The sequence below is a fragment of the Populus alba genome, chromosome 10 (genome assembly GCF_005239225.2).
Source record: "Populus alba chromosome 10, ASM523922v2, whole genome shotgun sequence".
NCBI classification, from domain to species: domain Eukaryota; kingdom Viridiplantae; phylum Streptophyta; class Magnoliopsida; order Malpighiales; family Salicaceae; genus Populus; species Populus alba.
This window is the reverse complement of record NC_133293.1, coordinates 16,376,524-16,397,094: the sequence shown is the minus strand read 5'-3', so window position 1 is coordinate 16,397,094 and position 20,571 is coordinate 16,376,524. Positions and strand designations below refer to the sequence as shown.

The 20,571-nt window shown below is 36.3% G+C and overlaps 2 protein-coding genes and 1 non-coding gene across 3 annotated transcripts; 2 read left to right on the top strand and 1 right to left on the bottom strand.

The window, feature by feature from the left end:
* The first annotated feature begins 4,997 nt into the window (after window positions 1-4,997).
* On the top strand, window positions 4,998-5,070 carry TRNAK-UUU (transfer RNA lysine (anticodon UUU)). Its single transcript has one exon. It is a non-coding gene; the product is annotated as a tRNA-Lys (tRNA).
* Window positions 5,071-6,042: 972 nt separating this feature from the next.
* On the top strand, window positions 6,043-8,997 carry LOC118043036 (cyclic dof factor 1). The gene is made up of 2 exons (XM_035050837.2): window positions 6,043-6,366; window positions 7,322-8,997. The coding sequence occupies exons 1-2, from the start codon at window positions 6,163-6,165 to the stop codon at window positions 8,594-8,596; spliced, it is 1,479 nt and encodes a 492-aa protein (XP_034906728.1). The 5' UTR covers window positions 6,043-6,162; the 3' UTR covers window positions 8,597-8,997.
* Window positions 8,998-13,319: 4,322 nt separating this feature from the next.
* LOC118043035 (uncharacterized) lies at window positions 13,320-16,231 on the bottom strand. The gene is made up of 3 exons (XM_035050836.2): window positions 15,208-16,231; window positions 14,542-15,063; window positions 13,320-14,204 (listed from the first exon to the last, which is right to left on the bottom strand). The coding sequence occupies exons 1-3, from the start codon at window positions 15,731-15,733 to the stop codon at window positions 13,897-13,899; spliced, it is 1,356 nt and encodes a 451-aa protein (XP_034906727.1). The 5' UTR covers window positions 15,734-16,231; the 3' UTR covers window positions 13,320-13,896.
* Between the last annotated feature and the right edge of the window lie 4,340 nt (window positions 16,232-20,571).

Genomic DNA, 20,571 nt, shown 5'->3' with positions numbered 1-20,571 from the left:
ATAATTCAAAAATAAACAAAGTATTAAAAAAATTATTTACAACCAGTAATAATAAATGATAATCAACTCCGTTGCTGCCTCAAAATTCAATCTTGAAAGCAAGGCAAATACTTCAAGAAACACAGACTTCATTCTTGCCATAAGACACTGAACAGAAGGGCTCTTTTTGCTTACAATTATCGATTGCGCGATCATTGAACTGGCCGAGCTTAATCAGTCTCCCCCAGGCCAGGAGGCGGCTCAGGGGTGTGGCGGTTACTGGCTCCTGTTCCTGAATAATCACTGTACTCTAAATTAACTCTCCCTCCCGGCACCTTGCTTTGTGATTGTCTGTGTTTTCCGTTATCAAAATAAAACATAGATCAACTTGTTTGCATCTTTCCTTGGTTTAGCATATATTAAAGAGCTCGAGCCCGTGGACAGAGCATTTTAAGCAGGCGAGTTTCTGGGTTTACTTGATGATGTTGAGGTAGCATTCAAGAAGATAAGCTGAGAAACTACCAGCAGAATTACTAGTGAATGGGAGGAAACTGCCTACCATTTGTAGACATGATGATATTTAAAATGCATGTTGCTGAGACATTTATATTCCAGCCTGTTTGAATGTTGTTTTATTATCCATCTAGATTAATTCAGAGGTGAATCCATGGTTATGGTTTAGTTTAGTGTATGATAAAAATGAAAGTAATTTAAATTTTTGTTACTTTATTTTCTCCCCTAATTAGAAGAGGTGGTTTCAAAATCAATGGTGCTAGTAGTAACATGGAAGGAAGCATGACAGTTAAAATTCAAAATTCATTTGATTATTCTTTTATACATAAAACTCCTCGACAAAGAATTACATGTATGAAACTGATATTAACATGAAGATTAAATATTTTATTTATTTTGATATCTAAAAACCCTAAAAAATACAATTCAACACATGGAATCAGTTTTAACATGACAATTAAAATTGATTGAATGACTCCATTGATATAGATGTTTGAGTCGGCCACTGTGGCCCAAGTCATAAAGGTAGAGAGAAAAGCGCTTCTAGTTAATGGAGGCTATCTACCCACCTTGGGCTGGCTCTCTAAAAGCCCCCTTTTTTTCTTTCCTTCCGGTGGCAAGAAGCATCCTTTCAAGAAGTTCCATCTTCATCAAAAGACCTCTAGCCAGGTGCATGATTCCGTAGGTCAAAACGGAGAGGGGCAGGTGAAATGGTCAATCTGTGATGATTGAAGGAGACTCGTCTCCCTTGTCCCATCTGCAATTAGTGGAGAACGTTAAATGGAGTGGTCAAAAGAATTTACAAACTCCTCCTTGCCCCACCACCACCTCTTGCAGCGGGAAGTGGCAAGGAAGAGAGAAATAATAAGCAACGGCACTAATTACTGATAATCCTGTCGGTCTGATACCGTTGTTGGCAAGTACTTTCCGTTGTCTACGAGGGTGATTGCGTCATTATGATCTTGATCTCTGTCCTCGTAGTTTGAAAACTATGAGGACAAATCTTAATTCCTCCGTCTACAGAGTTTACGCTAAATTATTATTATTGTGAATGTTTCCCCGTATTGGTTTCAACTTGTAAGGTCTGGTTGCTCTGGCGAATATCTTGATGCACTATTCTTCTTTAACCTTTTAACAAAATTAAAAAAAAATGAAAATCCATGGACTGACCCATCAGGGTCGCGAACCGATCATAAAACCCTGTTTAATGATATATATATATATATAGAGTAACTATTCGATGAAATATTAAGGTGGCATGTTAATGTTTGCACAAGAATCTATAGATCAATTTTAAAAACTATGGAACAACCACAATATTGCTGGGATATTTAAGAAATTATTGGAGGAAGGGAAAAAAAAAGAGGTACCGTGTTTAAACCCGACCAAAACATCATCAAATGATCATAATGTTACAAGGGCACCATCATTGAAGAAAAAGACCCTTTACAGCTACAAGAATTTAGGGGACATGGCAATTATAAAAACAAAAGATTATTTAAATTACATTTGAAAAGTTTATATACTTCATCGTTTTAATTAATCAAATATACAATATGCACGCACATATTGCTCTTGACAAGAATTTGTGGTCGGTCCATGATCGATCACATCCGTCTTCCCATCCTATATCTTGTACTGACTGCTGTATTTATTTATTTTCATTACGTATTTGAGCACTTTATTTTAACCGTGTTGTCATTTGTGGTCGGCCAAAAGTCAAAATGGCGGTGCTCTGACATTATAATCGACACATACAAGAGCCCTGTTATTGGCCATTGCATGCACTACCATTCATCAGCAATATACATCCTTCGCCGCCTCAGACGACATGCTCTGCTCTAATGGCAGTCCCACTTCCACTTCTTTTCGCTTCCCACTCTGCTTTTTCATCGCACTAGTAAGCGTGTTTGTCAGTGTAATATTGATTGTTTTTTAAATAATTTTTTGTATTAAAATATATGTTAATGATATTTTTTTATTTTTTAAAAATTATTTTTATATCAACACATTAAAACAATTCAAAAAGTACAAATCACACTTAATTTTAACAAAAAAAAACAATTGAAATTTAGCCAAACACAGATTCAACTGCAGAGCCAAACAGGCATTTAAGTAAAAATATCTAATCCTCTTCGGCTTTTTTTATATCCCAGAGAGTCTTCGAGTTCGCATGGCAAATAACTCTATGATAACTGGGCTTCCAAGAATTGATACCATATTCTAACAGCACGATGAACAATCGATGATGGTGGCATCGTTGCGACTCGGCAGGATGAGTTGCCGAGTCCATCAATTACGTGGCAGTGAGTATAGCAAAATTATTATTTAATTGGCAGGAGAACATGGTTTTATTTCTTAAATGAAATAATAACTTTACAGAAACAAGAATTTCTTATAAGATTCTCTCCCCGACACGAGATCCGTATTTTATCATGGATTTACATATTAATCTGTGTGAAACTCTAATAGAAAATTCCATTTGTAAATTGTTTCCCAAGAAAAAAAAAAAAGAATTGGCGATTACTAAAAAAATTAGCTGCCTTGCTGATTTAGCTTTTCTTTCTCGTCTTAATGCATTTAATTAGCTGAGCTTTAACAACTTAACAATTCTTTAATTTACAATTAAGCTTACCGAGATTTTTCAAATATTAATTAACAGGGGTGGGAACTTGTTGGGATTTATTTACCGTTTCTAATCAATCATAGTATTTTCTTTTTTGTTTATAATTTATGACAGATACTTCAAAAACTACCATATAAAGTAGCCCTTATTTAATTTCTTTGATAAATGTCATTGATTTTATTTTTTTATAACATAAATTAATCATGAATAGAGTTTAATAAATTTATTCAATAATACTTAACGATTGCTAGCTACACGAGCACTCGTTAACTTTTCTCTGTTAATTAATATCTTAGGAGAACTTTATTTGGAAAATAATGAGCACATGTTGTAATTCTTTTAAAGTAAAATGGTTGGAAATCAAGAGAAACATGTGACTAAAATAAACCTTTCGTATTAGAATAAGATTGGGATTAATCCTGTGAAGAATGTAGTTTAATTAGTTAAATTCGAAGTTTGTTTTTTAAAGGTCATTAATTTAAATCTCTCGAACCTCATGGTTATTGAAAACTTATATGGTCGTTAATTTCTGACCTGTTAGATCAGTCAAGATGCGCGCGTGTAAACTGATCTAGGCATTCATTTTAATAATTAAAAAAAAAATTCATGATCTTTTTATATTTTCTAAAATAGTTGAACATCATTTATAATTATTTTTATTTCAGACCTTCCAAGATAAATGAATATCCTGATTCTAGTTGCTAAAATTTACTTAATTAAATATTGAAATTAATTAAACTACTTTTAATAATACTTATTTTTTATATTCAGTTTTAACTTTATGATAAAAAAAAAATCTAGAGAATAAGAAATATTAAAGTAAAGCCTGCGAAAGAAAATAAGAGATATCTATAGAACATCGTGAGAAATTGTCAAGGTATACTTTTCTTTTCTTTTTGTCAAACTAAGACAATTTCTAGAAGCAGCATTCTTCTCTCAAGATTAGTGTTTGATTTTCGTATTGAACCATGCAAAGCCACCATTTACCCTAGCTTTATTGGATGATAAAATGATAAAATAAAAGTATTTTTAATTAACTAGATTATAATATACTGGATACTGCGCGGATAAAATTATAAAGTTTTTGAGGTGAAGTTTTGTAGCGGTACAGAAAGGAAGGGTGATATAAAAAAGCTATAATGATTGTATTTGTTTTTACATTGAAAAAACAATTTTATTTTTTTTTCAAATTAATTTTTTATATATAATTTTGAATATAAAAAAGAATTTACAAAGATTTATTCCTGTCCTCCCACCTTCATCAAGTTGACACGTCGCGGCAACCAAGAAAGTTATATCCTTCCTTACTGAGCATAGGGCAGCCACTAGAAGAAGATTCTTTTGCAAAATAAAAACCCAACGCACTGATGAAATACGGCGGGAGATGTTTCCGGCAGTAATCATGTTATAATTATGAAATACGCAAAGTACAGAGGATGTGTATAAAAAGGAAACAGAAAAAAATAAAATAAGAAAATTCTAATTAATTTCGGTATATTTTTTTTTAACTATTTTTTATCATTAAAGATATTTCTTATAATTTTTAATAATATGTGTGGTTCTTGTATGACACGTTGCAAGATATAAGTTGTTAAGGGAATCAACGGCACGGATGTGTCAGATGACCTTTTCACTTCGCTTTTTGCAGGTGGGTCATGTAAGATATGGTGATGATGTGGCAGGGGAGCAGCTATTAATTCCTTGTAGCTGTGCAGGACAGCAAGGTGGGTCACGTGCCACGTGCTTACATGGCAAGTGGAGCTTGACAGCTTGTCAATATCTCAACCCAAAAGGTTCAAAAACTCGCCCAGACTCCTCCCTTTTGTCGTCATGTTAATATAAAGTATTTATATGTTATGTTTTATTTCCTTACAGAAATGCCGTCTTAGCTCAGCTGGTAGAGCGCATGGCTTTTAACCATGTGGTCGTGGGTTCGATTCCCACAGACGGCGTTTTGCTGATTAATTTTCAGCTAGTTACTAATTAATTTTAATTTAATTATGTCAATTACATTCTCCGATATGTTAGTTTTTTCTTTCTAATTAATAGATTGTGGCGTGAACACAATGAGTACATTTATTGTAAATGCCCCGACTTCCTTGAATTCTAATAATTTTTTAAGTTATTTTGTTTTAGATTAAATATTTCACTTGTAGAATATTTTTTTTAATAATAATAATAATAATAATGATAAATAAAATGATAGTGATATTAATAGCAAAAAAAGTAACAATGAAGTAGTTGTAGTCATAATAGTAATGAGATGGTGATGATAATAAATAAGAAAGTGATGAGATGATCGTGTAGATGGTGGTGAGATGAAGATAATGATTGAAATGATTGGATGATATAATAAATAAATTACAATGTATTATATTTGATTGAATTTAATAAGCTGAAAATATTTTTAAACAAATAAATTATGTTAAAAAATAGACAGTAAATATTTTGTATTTACTAGTTTTTTTATAAATTATTTGTTAAAACAAACATTTTCAGACTCTGAAAAGTGACTAGGATAGGAAACCTATTCAAACATCACCCTTGGTATACGTGGACTCGAATTCCTCATGGTCTAATTCAACTTAATTTCCAATGGAACACAAATCAAAATCTAGATTTTCCATTCCCTTAAAACCAATTCAAATAAAATACAAGCTATCGTGTAGCCTGGAGCTGGAGAACGAGAGTCAAATTTTAGGTTTATTTGATCAGAGGGAGATGCTGACATGGCAGAAGAAAAAAAAAAGAGTGGGACCGGGCAGCATTATCCTTACAAGCAAATGTGGGGAATCCAAACAGCAAGAAAGATCTTAAAGGCCACATAAACTTGTGGCTCACAAAATTTTGCCTTTTTTCTGATGTGGCATTCCCCTACTTTGTTTAATTACTTGCCACCAGCAAACAGATTACTTTCAAACTCTTTCTTTCTTCCTCTCTTCTACCTCGTCCGATCCCCAAAAACACACTACTCAAAAAAAAAAAAAAAAAACACCCACAGCACAAGCTGAGAGACAGGGATTGCCTCTTCTTTAAGCTAGAGAATGTCGGATTTGGCGATCAAGCTGTTTGGGAAGACGATTCCACTGCAAGTCAATCAGCTGGAGGAGGATGTGTCTTGTGCTAATAACAAGCACGAGTCTTCCACAGGAACACCAGTTGCCCCACCCGAGTCTGAGGAGTACTGTTACACTGCTACTACTTTCTTGCACGAAAAAGACAAGGAAGACCGAGAAGGCAACCACAGGGTATGTGTATTTTGTATGTGGACTGGGATTGCATATTTCTGAGTTTGCCTTGATTATAAAAATTATTTTGGTACTATTTGGACTTCTAATCTCAAAACGAAGAAATTGTTTGTGCGTCCATTTTAGTTCATCCATGTCTTTTGGTTTTTGGGAGGAGGTGGAACACTCATTGATTTATGGGAATCGGACTTGAGATTCTTCTACTGTTAATTCTAGAATTTCAAAATAAAGGAACTGTTCTATTCTCTCCCTTTTCTTGGCGGCACAGAAGGGTTTTTAATCTTCGCCTTCCACTTTTATTATTTGTCGTGTTTTGGCGATAACTATTACTAAATTTTTTCCCATATGTACTGTGCTTATTTTTTAGAAGATCTTCGTTCAGACTTCTTTCAAAGCAGAATTAGTATTGATGAACTGCAGACCACCAGGCTCTATATCAGTATTTCACCATTACTTTCCATTTTGAAATAGTTAGGAAGATTGATCCGGATATCTTCTCCATCGAGGATCATATGATTTTGTCAGATTCCTCAACTTTTCATATTTTCTCGGTCCAGTCTTTCCTATAGGATCACTGTTATGTTTGCCATCTCTGGCATGGCACTGCGTGTCTTTTAGGGAAAGCTTTGCGGTTCATTAGACTGATCTTTACTAGTGGCAACTCGATAACATCTAATGGTTTTGTCTCTGATAACAGCTTCACGAAAAGTTTTTTTAGTACTAGGGATACTTGCACTATTTATTTCCAATTGACAATGAGACAGAGTTACGTGTGGAGTTGTTTTTAAACTCTGTACTCCTACAGAGTTTTCTTTCAACTAAACTGATTGTATTTCAATTTCAATCCCACCTTTTCCCACCTGCTTTTGGCTTGAAAAATTGTACATACAACTCTACATAAGTAAGTTGTCTCTATTTCTTCTCATTTTTTTTTTTTTTTTTTTTGACATTTTAGGAGTCTTCAGGAGAAGAAATTGCCAACGAGAAACAAGAAGATGTTACCTCGTGTCAGATCACTGAGTCAAAAGATCCAACATCATCAGGAATTAGCGAGAATCCAAAGACTCCCTCAGTTGAGAGGGAAACTTCATCACTGAAGAGCAGTAAGGATGAAGAACAAAGTGAGACAAGCATCTCACAAGAAAAGACTCTGAAGAAGCCTGACAAAATACTTCCATGCCCTCGATGTAATAGCATGGATACTAAATTCTGTTATTACAACAATTACAACGTCAATCAGCCTCGTCATTTCTGTAAAAAGTGTCAGAGATACTGGACTGCTGGAGGAACCATGAGGAATGTGCCTGTGGGAGCTGGACGGCGCAAGAATAAGAGCTCTTCAGCTTCACATTATCGTCACTTAATGGTATCAGAAGCTCTCCGAACAGTTCAAGTCCATGCCATGAATGGAGTTCATAACCCCTCTTTCGGAAACAACAGCACTGTCCTTGCATTTGGTTCCGATTCTCCTCTTTGTGAATCTGTTGCCTCTGTGTTGAATCTTTCAGAGAAAACGCAAAATAGTGTTCGAAATGAGTATCACAGGCCTGAACATAGAATCTTTGTACCTTGTGGAGGGGCAGGAAGCAATGGGGATGATCGCTCAAGTGGATCTCCCGCCACAGCTTCGGATTCATCAGAGAAGGGATGTAATGGTAATTCGAGAGAAGCAGTTAATAAGGAATATCAATCCTTTCCTCCCCAGGTTCCCTGCTTCCCCGGGCCTCCTTGGCCATATCCATGGAACTCTGCGCTGCCTCCACCTACATTTTGGCCCTCAGGCTTTCCAGTATCGTTTTACCCTGCACCAACTTACTGGGGTTGTACTGTCCCGAGCCCTTGGAATGTACCGCCATGTGTATCCCCTCCATCACCCTCTCTAAAACACTGTACCCAAGACTCCAGTCCTACTTCTCCACTGGGTAAACACTCAAGGGATGGCAACATCCTTCATCCAGCCTACTTAGAAGAGCCCTCGAGAGAGGGCACCAAATCAGTAAAAGGTGTTTTGGTTCCGAATACATCGAGGATTGATGATCCAAGTGAAGCTGCAAAGAGCTCTATATGGGCGACCCTCGGGATCATGAGTGAAAAATCTAATGGAGGAGGTCTCTTTAAGGGCTTTCAATCAAAAAAGGAAGAGAAAAATTACATGGCTGGAACAACTTCATTGTTGCAAGCGAACCCTGCTGCATTGTCCCGGTCTCTCAATTTCCATGAGAACACATGATGAGAGATCGGTTAAGTTGTAGACTTTCTGCAATAATTGTAATTACATGAAATGGAGTTTTTCACAAGTCTGGTGCAGCTTCACTCTCAACAAATTTGTGTTCCCTTTTACACTAGAAGGTTGACACTTGACAGCTGACACGACCAGAAGGCCACCTTACTGACAAAGAATTCCTATACAGGAAAACCAGGAAAGGGTTTCCCTGTTTTCACCCTCTAGAAGAGCATAGCCACCTCTGACTGGAACACATCCTGATCTCCGTCTCCCCTGCCACTTTATGTCCAGCTGTTTTTCATTATCCATCTCAGATGGTATTATTTTACTAAGTTATTCATGTACACTGTATCCTGAATGTTTATATATTTATATAAATCAAAAGTGTGAGACAATAGTTGAAAGAAGAGAGATTCTTGGATGTAACAAAACCCTACTCTTTGCAGGATAAACTCTAAAATCTCACTCAGTACCTGACTTCCTAATGGCACTTTTAGCTTGAAAAACGATAAAAACAAAATAAAATTTGCGAGTCTCGCCTGGTGACACCGAGTACTCCCGTTCTAATTAAAGAAGGTATTTTGATCCAGGGTTTTTCCCTTCTAGAAGGGATTTGACCCTAAAATCTCATGATGGAACAAGCAGTCCATGGATTCCCTTGAACACTGAGAGAATCAGAAGTCATATCACTCTACGTGGGTTCAAGATGCTGTCATTCAGTACAAGTCATTCCTTTGTAAGATCCAAGGCCATAGTATAACATGGAAACCTAGCAGCTTTTATGGTGCTTGTGCAGTAAAAGGTCTTCTTCATTATCCATCCAGCTAAATGCCACTCATGGTCCCCCCCCCTCCTATTTGTTACATACAAAATCAAAGGGCTCGGAGTGGAAAAGGTTACTGCGGGCACTCCCGCATTTGAACAGATAAACTTGAATTTTTATATGCTCGAGAAACCCAAGCATCTTTCTCTTTCATGCCCAGGGAATCCAAACAAGCAACAACACCAAAAGGTGGAAACACTAGGGAAAAAGTCTTCCTCTTCTTCCATCTTTCTACCAGCCTTTTCGCTCTCTTTTCTTTTGTATTCATTTGCCACAGATTGCGCAAGGGGTAACCCATGTTAGCTAACCCTCTTGTCAAAGTGATGTTCGCCTTTCTCTCTGCTTGGCCTTCATTTATCGATCAAGATCAGCTTAGATACGTATGTCTCTGCTCTATCAGTTTGGGTGAAACAATCAGATATTTCATTGTTGTAATCAACAGCAGAGGGCCACAATTTATGCAAAATGTTACTAGCTGTCTTGGGACCCAAAGCATGTGATACCATCCCGCAAAAGATATTGGGCCACATATATATATATATATAACCATCTTTTTTTTCTTTTTCTTTTTCTTCCTTTTGCTTTTATTTTATATGGAGAAAGATATTCTTGTATTGTATTTTCCTGCTATGGTTCCGTGACCTCAGCACAGCTAAATGCCACTGCAACCTAGCAACTCCAGCATTATCTCCCCAGGAATTGATCGATCATGATGTGCAAGAGCTCAAGCTTCGCATCAATTCCAACTTTTCATGATTGGAATCCCTCTTAAAATCTCTCAGTCTTGTGGTTCTCCTCCAAGAAAAACCTACTTTCTTCCATGGCTTTTAATTAATAGCATCGCGGTAAAAAATCTCTCTCTCTTTTTTTTTTCCTGACGGGCAAGGAGGAAACACATAACTTAAAACAGTAAAAAAAACGTTTTATGCCTGCGTAAACTAGAGATGCAGCGGCAAGAGAGAATATTTCGAGTGGAGGTAGTTGGAAAGTCATGAGCCTCGCAGGGTCAAGTAGAAAATAACAGAGAGATATAAAGCGTAAAATTCATATTTATCCTAACTAGCGATAAAGCATATTGACATTTTTTTAATGTAGTAAAATACAACAATTAGAATACTAAGGTGGTGGACGAAATGGGCAGGAACAACAAACAACTTTCAAAAAGCGGAAATGAATTAAAAAAGAAAAGGCACTTTTACCCATTTAAAAAATATTATTTCAATGAAAAAAATAAAATGAATTGCTTTCGCTCTCCTACCCATTTAAAGTTATAGCTAATATAGGCCTTGCCCAGCAAACTAATAAGAGCCCACTTTCTCTCTCCCACCACCAGATCGACAGGGCCAGGAATGGTGTTTCATGAAGATTGCCTGTTACCGAGTTGCTTGATGATAGAAAGGCATGTGAATTATTATGGCTATTTTCTTCTTGAACCATCCATGTTTCCTCGAGGCCTGTTAATTAATCTACCGCTAATTATTATTATTATTATTATTATTATTTAAGAAAAGTGCAAATTACCTTCCTAGCACAGCTTAAATTGTTCTCTAAAATTAAAATCTCCAAGCAAGGCTCGAGCTTTCCTTTTATACAAAAAAAAAAAATGTTCTTTCATTTCGGTATTGATTTCTAGATTTACTCTTTCTTTTACATAAATATAAACTTCTAAGTATTATCTATTAAAAAAAAATAAAAATATTATGTAACAGTGATTTTTTTTTTTTTTGAATGGGCCATTGAATTTGCTCTTTTCCTTTTCGTTAGGTGGAACTGGGATCAGAAGCAGGGCATGTCCAATACTTGTGGGTCGGGCCCATGATCTCCAAAATACAAGCCCGAGATGAGCCCGGTGTTCGAATAATCCACTGGATCAATGGTCTTTGATCCTAACCCTTGCTTGGGCTGGTCAGTAGCCAGCGTACCCAGACCCAATTTGTCCCGGTCGTATTGTTTTTTTTTTTTTAAATTTCGTTTTCTAACAAATAAATAAAAGGAGGTTGCCGACGGTGAAAAGTATTTGCTCCATTTTATCTTGAGCAGAAAGATTTTCAACCATTAATCCATAACATCACAACCTGTTGATATCAAATCTGTGTTCTTAGAGAGGAAGGCGATGAACAGTACTTTCCACCTTGAGAATTCTTTTTACTTTTTTTTTTTTTCCCAGCAGAAAATTATTTATTTTTCTAGGTTTTATGTTTTCATACGTCCCATCATAAATGACAATTATACCTGCATTTATGGAAAGACTTTATTTTCATGTAGATGGAGGCGGGGATGAGTAGAAAATACACGATTTAATTGGATACTAAGATAGGTTAGAGTTATCTCTAACCTGATGAACTTCCATGCCCAGATTTACACATACAAGATGATTTATTAAACTTTCAATATATATATATATCTAAAAGAATTTGTGGGATTTTTTTTTCAAGATTAACTTTATCTGATAAATATAAAGAATAGAAGTTAGAAAGCTCCCATCTAGCGAAGGATGCATCCTTACATCCCTCCTTTTGGTGAGGTCTGAGAAATAAGAAAAACAAGAATTTACAGATGATTGTGTTAGTACTTACTAGACAGTAATTCTTGGAATTATTTTTAACCAAATACAAAACATTACCTTCTCAGAATTCATCTTACTATATATAAACTTTGAGCAAATCACTCCAAATCTCAATTTCCTGTGATTGTTTGATCAAAGTTTGCAGCAGCCAGATCAGCAATTTTTATATTGTTACCAAATAATAAACATTCTTCCTACCAAATTACGCTAATTTCAAGATAAGCAAACAATAACCAAAGTTAAGATTGCCATTCTTTTTTTCTTTTTCTTTTTCTTTTAAAAAAAAAGGGGGGGGGGTAAGAAAGGACGAAAGAATGAAAAGAAATTAGCTGGTTAATGTTTGCGTGTTGGCCCATGACAACAGTATATCGAAACTCATGTCATCATATAATACGTTTCTTGCACCGGCAGGTAACCATATGCATACAGAACTTTTTGTACAGAAGTAGACAGTTGCAAACAGATACACCCCATGTGGGTGGCACGATATCACTGAAGATTCTGCCGATGAGGAAACGAAAGGAATGGATGTTCAACAGTTCCCATCATCAACGCATTAGGAGGGTGGGTGCTGTTTGGTTCTGTTGCAGGATTTGTGCCTGAATTTTGCAGGCCCATGAGAAAAGGATGTTTGATACAAGTTTCAGTCTCCTGTTTTGTGTCTTTATTAGCACCAGCGTCACCACCACCATCATCAACATCCTCTTCAGCTTCGCAGCAACAAACCAAACAACCTTACCCCCTTCGAAAAATAAAAAATAGACACCCAACTTTTTAACGTCAAGCTAGCTCCACCAATCTTCAGCCTTCTTTTGTTAAAACTTTGCGGACAACGTGGAGTAAACAAAACACCAAGACTTTCATATATCCTAGTGTCGTCCCCTCAGTTTCACTTTTAAGCCCTTTGAATTTCTCCCCCGTCCATGTTTTATTCAGGAGTAATTAACGATATTGCTTACAAACTTAATCACGTCCAATTAAACTCTAATGGGCCATCTCCACCATAGAATTATGCTTCAGTTTTAATTTATACGTTAATTATACAAACAATCCCTCCCTTGTCCTCTGACTGATGTTTTTTAAAAATGCAAATTCTCGTTATTTTACATGTAATGTTAGAGACAACACTTTTAATTTTTAACTAATTAATGTGGCATCATCATACGAGGAGAGTTCTTCAAATCATGCAGAGGTGGATGTAATAAAGGATTTTCTGTTTTTGTATTCTATAAATCATCACCTAGGTTTTTTAGATGATGATGGAAGAATATATATATATATATATCACTCTGGAAAGTATCGGTAATCTTGGACCATGAAAAGAAAAACATGTAGCTCCCCTTTATAATTTTCTGGAAGCAGTTTTAGACTGGTATGGGTAGAAAAAGAAAAGAAAAAAAAAGCAAACGACATCAGTGAATCATTGCTCCAACGTTTCAATCAACATTCATGTTCTAGAAACTGGAGTGTGGGGATGCAAGATTTCCTTCTTTCGAAGTAAAATACATAAATAAATAAAAAGCCAATGACTCAAGATAGAGGCTTAAGAAAGAAGAAAAATAACGGGGAAACAGGAAACGAATACAGAAAGGATAATACTCATCATTAATCAAGTTTATTTGTTTTACCCTTCGAAAGGGTCTCATGTGAGAGCAGAAGATTTTACTACACAAAAAAGAAGAAGAGGAAGAAGAAGAAAAGGATGCAGGGGCGACATGACATCAAAAGACTGATGCAGATTTTATCTTCTGCCATCCAACTGCAACAATTAACTACAATCCCTTCACCTTTTCCTCTAATGGCCTCTCGGTTATATTGGAGCACGTCCACATTAAGCACCTCTCTGATATGATTTCTGCGAAAAACAATAACCCTTTTCAGCCTTTTCTTTTCTTTTCTTTTGCTATACTTCTGACTTCATGTGGCTCCTACCCCGAGAAAGTCAATGAATGGTGGTGGAACAGTCTCAAAATGGCCGCTAACTCTGCTCTGATCTGCCACTGATGGTGATGAAGGTGGTGGCTGACTGACTGAAACTTCTTGAGGTAATGTTGACGCTGTAAAATCTGAGAAACAATAAGGGTTTTGGTAGTTTGACTGTTGCGTTGCCATTAAGTATGGAGGGTAATGTTGGGGATAAAAACCAGAAATGTGGGGCTCTTCATTTGGCCTATCCCATGATCTGGTTTGGCTGAACATGCCCAGCATGTCTTTACTTTTGGGATCTGCAACAAAACCCAAACCAATCACAAAGATGAAAAGAACTGCTAGTAGTTAAAAGAAATAAGCATCCCCAGGTTTATACAGAATTTAATTAGAGCAACAAAAAAGTTAAGTGGAGAAGGTTTGTTTAAGTCAGTGAACCAATGGAGGTAGGCTTGGTTTCAACTGTATAAATCGAAGAGAATAAAGCTAGGAAATGAGGTAGGCTTCCCAAAAAGAAACCAACGAGGAAGTAGCACAGAAACCCAAACCAACTCAAGAATACACCACATAAACAAAAACAAAACAGAATGTAAGGAGAGGGTGAGGATTAAGGGGGGTCACAAAAGACGCACATACCAAAGAAGTAATCAAAAGGTGTCTGCTGTGCACAAAACCCACTTTGAGGGACCTTAATGCTTGAGACTGCTTCTCCCTCACTGGTCATGTGGGGGGATCCATTTAAGCCGTTGTCAACCCCACCGCAACCAGCACCATTAAAGTTTACAATTCGGTAAGACGATAAGTTATCTAGTCCTCCAGCACTGGGGATGTTGGGACAACATGGTGGTTGTTTTGCTTTCATGCCTGCATCTCTACCGACAAAGCTTGGCATTTCCTCCATTCTTCTGTTGACAGATTGACTTAGCCTCCTTCTCCTGTAAGCACTTGATTGTTCTCTAAATTTTCTGGCCATTATGACATGCCAGTGGTTCTTGACTGCATTATCAGTTCTTCCAGGGAAAAGTCTTGCTATCATGGCCCATTTGTTACCATAAAGTCTATGAGCTTGCATTAGTCTCTCCTCTTCTTCTTCAGTGAAAGCTTTTCTGTTTATCCTTGGATCCAGCTGGTTAAACCACCTTAACCTGCAGCTCTTACCTTCACATAACAATAATCAAAATGAGCCAAGCAGAAACTAGAAAATAAGATCCCTAAAGCAAAGGAGAACACAAAATGTAGACAAATGAAAGTGGCAAGATTTGAACAGAAGTTTACAATTCCTTTTTCTTATAGTAATTTTACCTGATCTACCTTCCAACTTCTCAGCTATAAGGTTCCAATTTTGAGGACCATAAAGAGCCACAAGTTCCTTCAGCTTGGTATCTTCTGCCGGCCTCCAGTGCCCTCTTGCACAAAGCTTTGACTGCCCACTATCTGTTTCCCTGCCACTTATCATATTTTCATTAGGGTTCTCTTCATGTGATGAGTTAGCATTGTGATTTGTAGTCTCATTGTTCTCTCCAAATCCATCACTGCAATCAGAGACCTTAACCTCCGCAACAGCATCACTGCTAGCATGATAGTTTCCCATGAAAGGAAAACCCCAAGTGAGCCTCCCGTTTTCCATTTCATGAGAAGAAGAGGCATGTGGTGTCATTCCAAAGTTGGGACTAAGAGAGAGAGAACCAATGTCTGTATAAACCATCCCCATTGAAGAGCAAGGAGAGGAAGAGGAAGAGGAAGATGAGGGAGCACTGGAAGAGTAACAAGCAAGGACATTTCTGCTGTTATTATATGGTGTTGCATATAGAACACTCTTCCTGGCCATGCCTTCATTTCTTAATTTCTCTGACAGATGCTGTTATACAACTGTACATAAAGTCATCCTCCTGTGGGAGTCTAAGCTCTAAAGATAAGGAGCCAAGTTTGACAGATAGAGATGAAGGAATGGATGGAGAGATGCAAGTTAAGTCTCTTGAAAACAGCAAGGATCAGCAAGGGTGCTTTATTAGAGCTATATCTTTCTTTGTCTGCTGTGAGACTCCAGGGAGGGGAGAGAAGGCTTAAAGTAGTTAACAACCCCCCCTGACTGACCGTTTTATTTAACTAGCTAGCAAGTACCTCTTGTGTTATTTTAATGGTAGTAGTATTTCCTTCCTCTTTTTTGAATCATCACACGTGTGAGATTGAGAGACTCTCTCTCTCTTCTCTCTTCAACTTCAACTGTTGTAGGTTCTTCCTTCTTGGGTTGTCTCTCTCTGTATTGACAAGAAAGACTAGAATGTGCAAGGGCTGCTAGCTTGGGCTTGTACAGGTCTAGACACCTTTCTTTTCAAGGCAGAAAATGAGGGCTTGACATAACAACCCCTGTCAAACACCAGTAAATAACCTAGCCCCACTTCAGCTCCTCTCTCAATCTCCATCAGTTTATGTGTTTGTGTATATATATATATCTATCTATCTTGTGTTTTTACTTTGAGAGAGGCCGGTTTAACCTGGGTTTCAGATAACCACCTGAAGTTGACCCAACAACCAAACCCCTATGCCAAATCATTACTTTATTAATATCACTTCTTACACAACTAATTATAACAGTCCAAAAAGGCTATTACCTTCACGTCATCTTAATCCCCACCCCTCCTACACTTCTCCCTTCTCCCCGTCTCTTTCATGGAGCCCCATCTCTCTCTCTCTCTCTCTCTCTCTCTCTATATATATATATATATATATATATATATATATAATGCTGCTACAAGAAAAATTGAAGTTACTCATCTTGTATGGGCGAGAAACTCGTTAATGGTCATATGCAAGTACGTGCTCCATCATATAAGATTTCGCTCAAATACTTGTTTGACTTGGCCTCCCTCCCCGTGGTTATTGATTTGGATGGTGATGCCAAGATTTAATATTTTGGTGAGATGATATATTTATTTGAATTTAATCATGATTATGGAGTATTCTGATATATATATCAGTGTTAATATTTTCCTTTGGTGGATTCCCTCTCTAATACGTGTAAATGTGTAGTTTTTCATTATACATGACAGGTTCAAAAACACTTGGGGGCATGGCCCCTTGGTGTTAGAATCTGTCTATACCAAAAAACATCACCCCTTTACTCGTGTTGCCTCTACATGAACAACCACTATCTAGTAGTTGTGTATTCAATAATTTATTTTAATGAAATTATTTCAACTTTTAATAACTTAAATATAATAATAGGGCATGATTACCTTGCATTACATGTGTATTTCAACTTTAATCGTTTTAAATGATTAAAAAAGATGGCACTAAATAACTTCAATTGTACCTTTTTTTTTTATAAAAAAAAAAGGGTGGCGCCTATTTTCCATGTGAAGAATGTCCTTAGACTGCACTTTCATTCCTTAAAATACTTGCGCCATGAAATACAGGAAGGAAAAAAGAATAGTACTTAGGAAGAAGAAGTATCCTTATCTATCTATTTATTTTCACAGTTTTCACTTTACTTACAGGAAAATCCATTAATAGACAATTCATTTACTGCATGTGCTCACAGGGTAACAGAACTGTACGATCCTCCTTGCTGAAGCTTTGAAAACCTGACAACTTTCCATGGGAAACACTCCAAACTAAACTATCCCGATGTAATTGTCAAAAAACCCACCATTTGCAGTTACTTCCACCCTTGGGATCATAGGGTCCCAGCCAGTGTAGCCTGTTCCTGTGTCATTTTACTCACTGTTTCCCCTGCCTTCTTGAAACTGTGTATCTGCTACATATATACCAGTGTCATTTATGGCGCTTATGAACACGTGAACTTGCTTGTGAGACGATATCGTTTCGGACTGATGTCATCGTGACCATATGTATTGCTAGAGAGACCCGAAAGTTGCAGCAGCTCTTCTGTTCCTAACATGTATTGTTAGAGAGACCCTAAAGTCAGGTCCAGGCAACAAGACGAATATACTGAAATAAGATATATTCGCATTGTTTATATATATATATATATATATATATATAAAAACGCTTAATTTATAGTCTGATGGTTGTGACTTGGTAGTTTTTTTTTTTTTTTGAATTATAATTCAAATGTTTTTTTTATAAATAATCTAATGACAATATTGAGTCAAGTTACAGGTATATTTGATAAAAAAAAAATGAGTTTTTTTTTTTTTAAAAAAAGAAAAGAGTAGGTGATATAAATTAGAATTAATAAGTTGAATAAAATAAATATTTTAACTTCTTACGAAAGAGAAATTTTGACTGAGTTAAAAAAGAATTCAATCAATTAAAATCATACGGAAAGGAAATACTGAAATCTTATCCTATTCGTTGAAAAAACCGAGTATTGAGCTACAAAGACCCTAGGAGTTTTTCTCCTCTACTCTACCCTAAGAGTTTTTTTTTCTTCCATGTATATATATATGCTTCCAGTGATAGATTCATTGGCGACAGCATTATTTCTCATTTTATTTTTCTTAGATAATATCAAATGTAGTGACTATGCTACTTGATTTGATGGGTTTTTTTCCAGTTTATCTAATATTTTTACTCATTTTGAAAGTTCTTATTTTATTTATTTGCTTGTGTTGTTTTTATTCTCATGTTGGTGAGTTTCTATGTTGCAGTGAATACATGTTTAAAGTTTTAATGGTTTAAAGTCTAAATTATCTGGACAAAAATGACTAGCCAGGAAGATTTTTCAAGATATCAAAGCTGCTGGGGTGAGTTGTTAAAAAAGAAGAGCATACGTTAGCCTGTACAACAATTTTAGATCAGATTCTATTTTTACTTGTATATAATCTATTCTGTACATTTTTTTGAAGTTTATATAATGATATTCAAGCCATTTTGCACGTATTAATATTGATATAATTCATACTGGCTTCAATTCGATATGTAGAAACCTCTCTCTCTTCTCCTATCAATGAAAATCTCTATTTTTGAAAGAAAGAAACAAAGAAAGAACGTTTATGGTATATAAATATGCGAAATCTTCGTTGATTTTGAATAAAGGGCTACTTCGGGAGCTTTTTCCTTCGTCGGCTGAAAGGGATCAAATCTTAATTCAAGGGAGAATGGGAACACAATAATCAACCAGTAGGAGAGCTATGAGGCCATCACAAACTCCCAAAAAAGAGCTAAAGCAGGGACTGTAGAAACAGATGGCAAACATAAACCAAAAAAAAAAGAACCGAAACGATGAAAGTGGTAAAAACCCAACGATAACATGATATAAGCAGCAAGCTCAAGTCTAACCCGCCACGATCTGCAATTTGCAGAAGTGAAGCAGCGACTGTCCAGTAGAAAGAGCAAAGCAACAATATTATAATAAAATAAGTAATAAAACCGAGCGGTGAACATAGGAAATAGAGGCCCTTCAAGGACTAAATTCAAGATATGGCTTGCACGGGACCTCATAAATGGGGAGCTAATTGCAAACTCTTAAACCTGCAGAGGGACCATGTTGTATGTACACGTGTATACGTGTTCTCGTAGAAAAGCACTTGGTCTCAAACTTTTCAGACAGCAAACGGAACCAGGTTGCGGAAACATGGCATGTAAAAATATTGCTGTATATTTGCTATCATCATTCAAATCTTTACCTCTGGTAATTCCAAAATAGAAACTCTGTGCTTTTCTTCTTTTGATCTCATCTGCCGTCTGCATCTGCCCTTCCATTCCCACGTGTGCCCTTGTTTTCTCGTGTGGAAGTATACACACCCACACACCCACACGGTATATGGTCAGTGTTTGCATGGGCCTCTGTATCTTCAATTATTGTCCCTGACCTGCCTCGTTACAAACTTAGGATGCCTCTCCTACGCTGGTTTCCATGTCCTTTGTCTTCATCTGGAGCCCCCACACTCTCACCCACAGAGCGTGCAGTCACGAGGCAGGACGAATCCCTGTTAGGAAGAGAACAAGATTCCAATGTGTATGTATGTATGTATGTATGTATGTGTACCTCTCTCCCACTCGTATTTCAGATACAAAACTAGAAAGGTTAATAAATGATCTTGTTGGTTATTTCCATTTTGTTAACCCAACTCCTCATAGGGTGAACCTTGCATCCACTCTCGTACAAGTTCAGGTCAAATGTTAAGTTTGACTAAAATTGTCCCCTGTATGCATCTTAGAGCCTGTCTGTATCTTGGGAAATTTTGGTTCTTAAAAACGTTTTTATTTTAAAATATATTTTTTTATTTTTAATATAAGCATTTCAAAATAATAATAAAACACTATTAAAATATCAATTTAAAACTAAAAAAAATAAAAAAAATATAGTTAAACTACAATAAAAAAAACTATTAAAATATCTCAGTGGTTTGACTTGGATGGAAGGTTCACAGTGCACTTTGCCTGCGAGAATTTGCATGAACAAACATAAATGGTGAGAGCTGGATTGGCAAAATCAAAATAGAAGAGGGACTAACCAAAGAAATACGTGTTTGATAGTGAAACTGCATCAATTCCAAGCATTGCATCAAGAACCGTACAGTAATCCTTTAAGACTGTCAACACCACTTGAAAACGACAAGGGTTAATTAATTGAAGTCTTACACAATAAATACAAATTTTCATTATTTTTTCTGACAAAAGATAGAAGGACCTGATTGATAAATGGACAAAATACAAGGATTTTATCTATAGAAAACAAAGTTTTGGGAAGAAATCTCT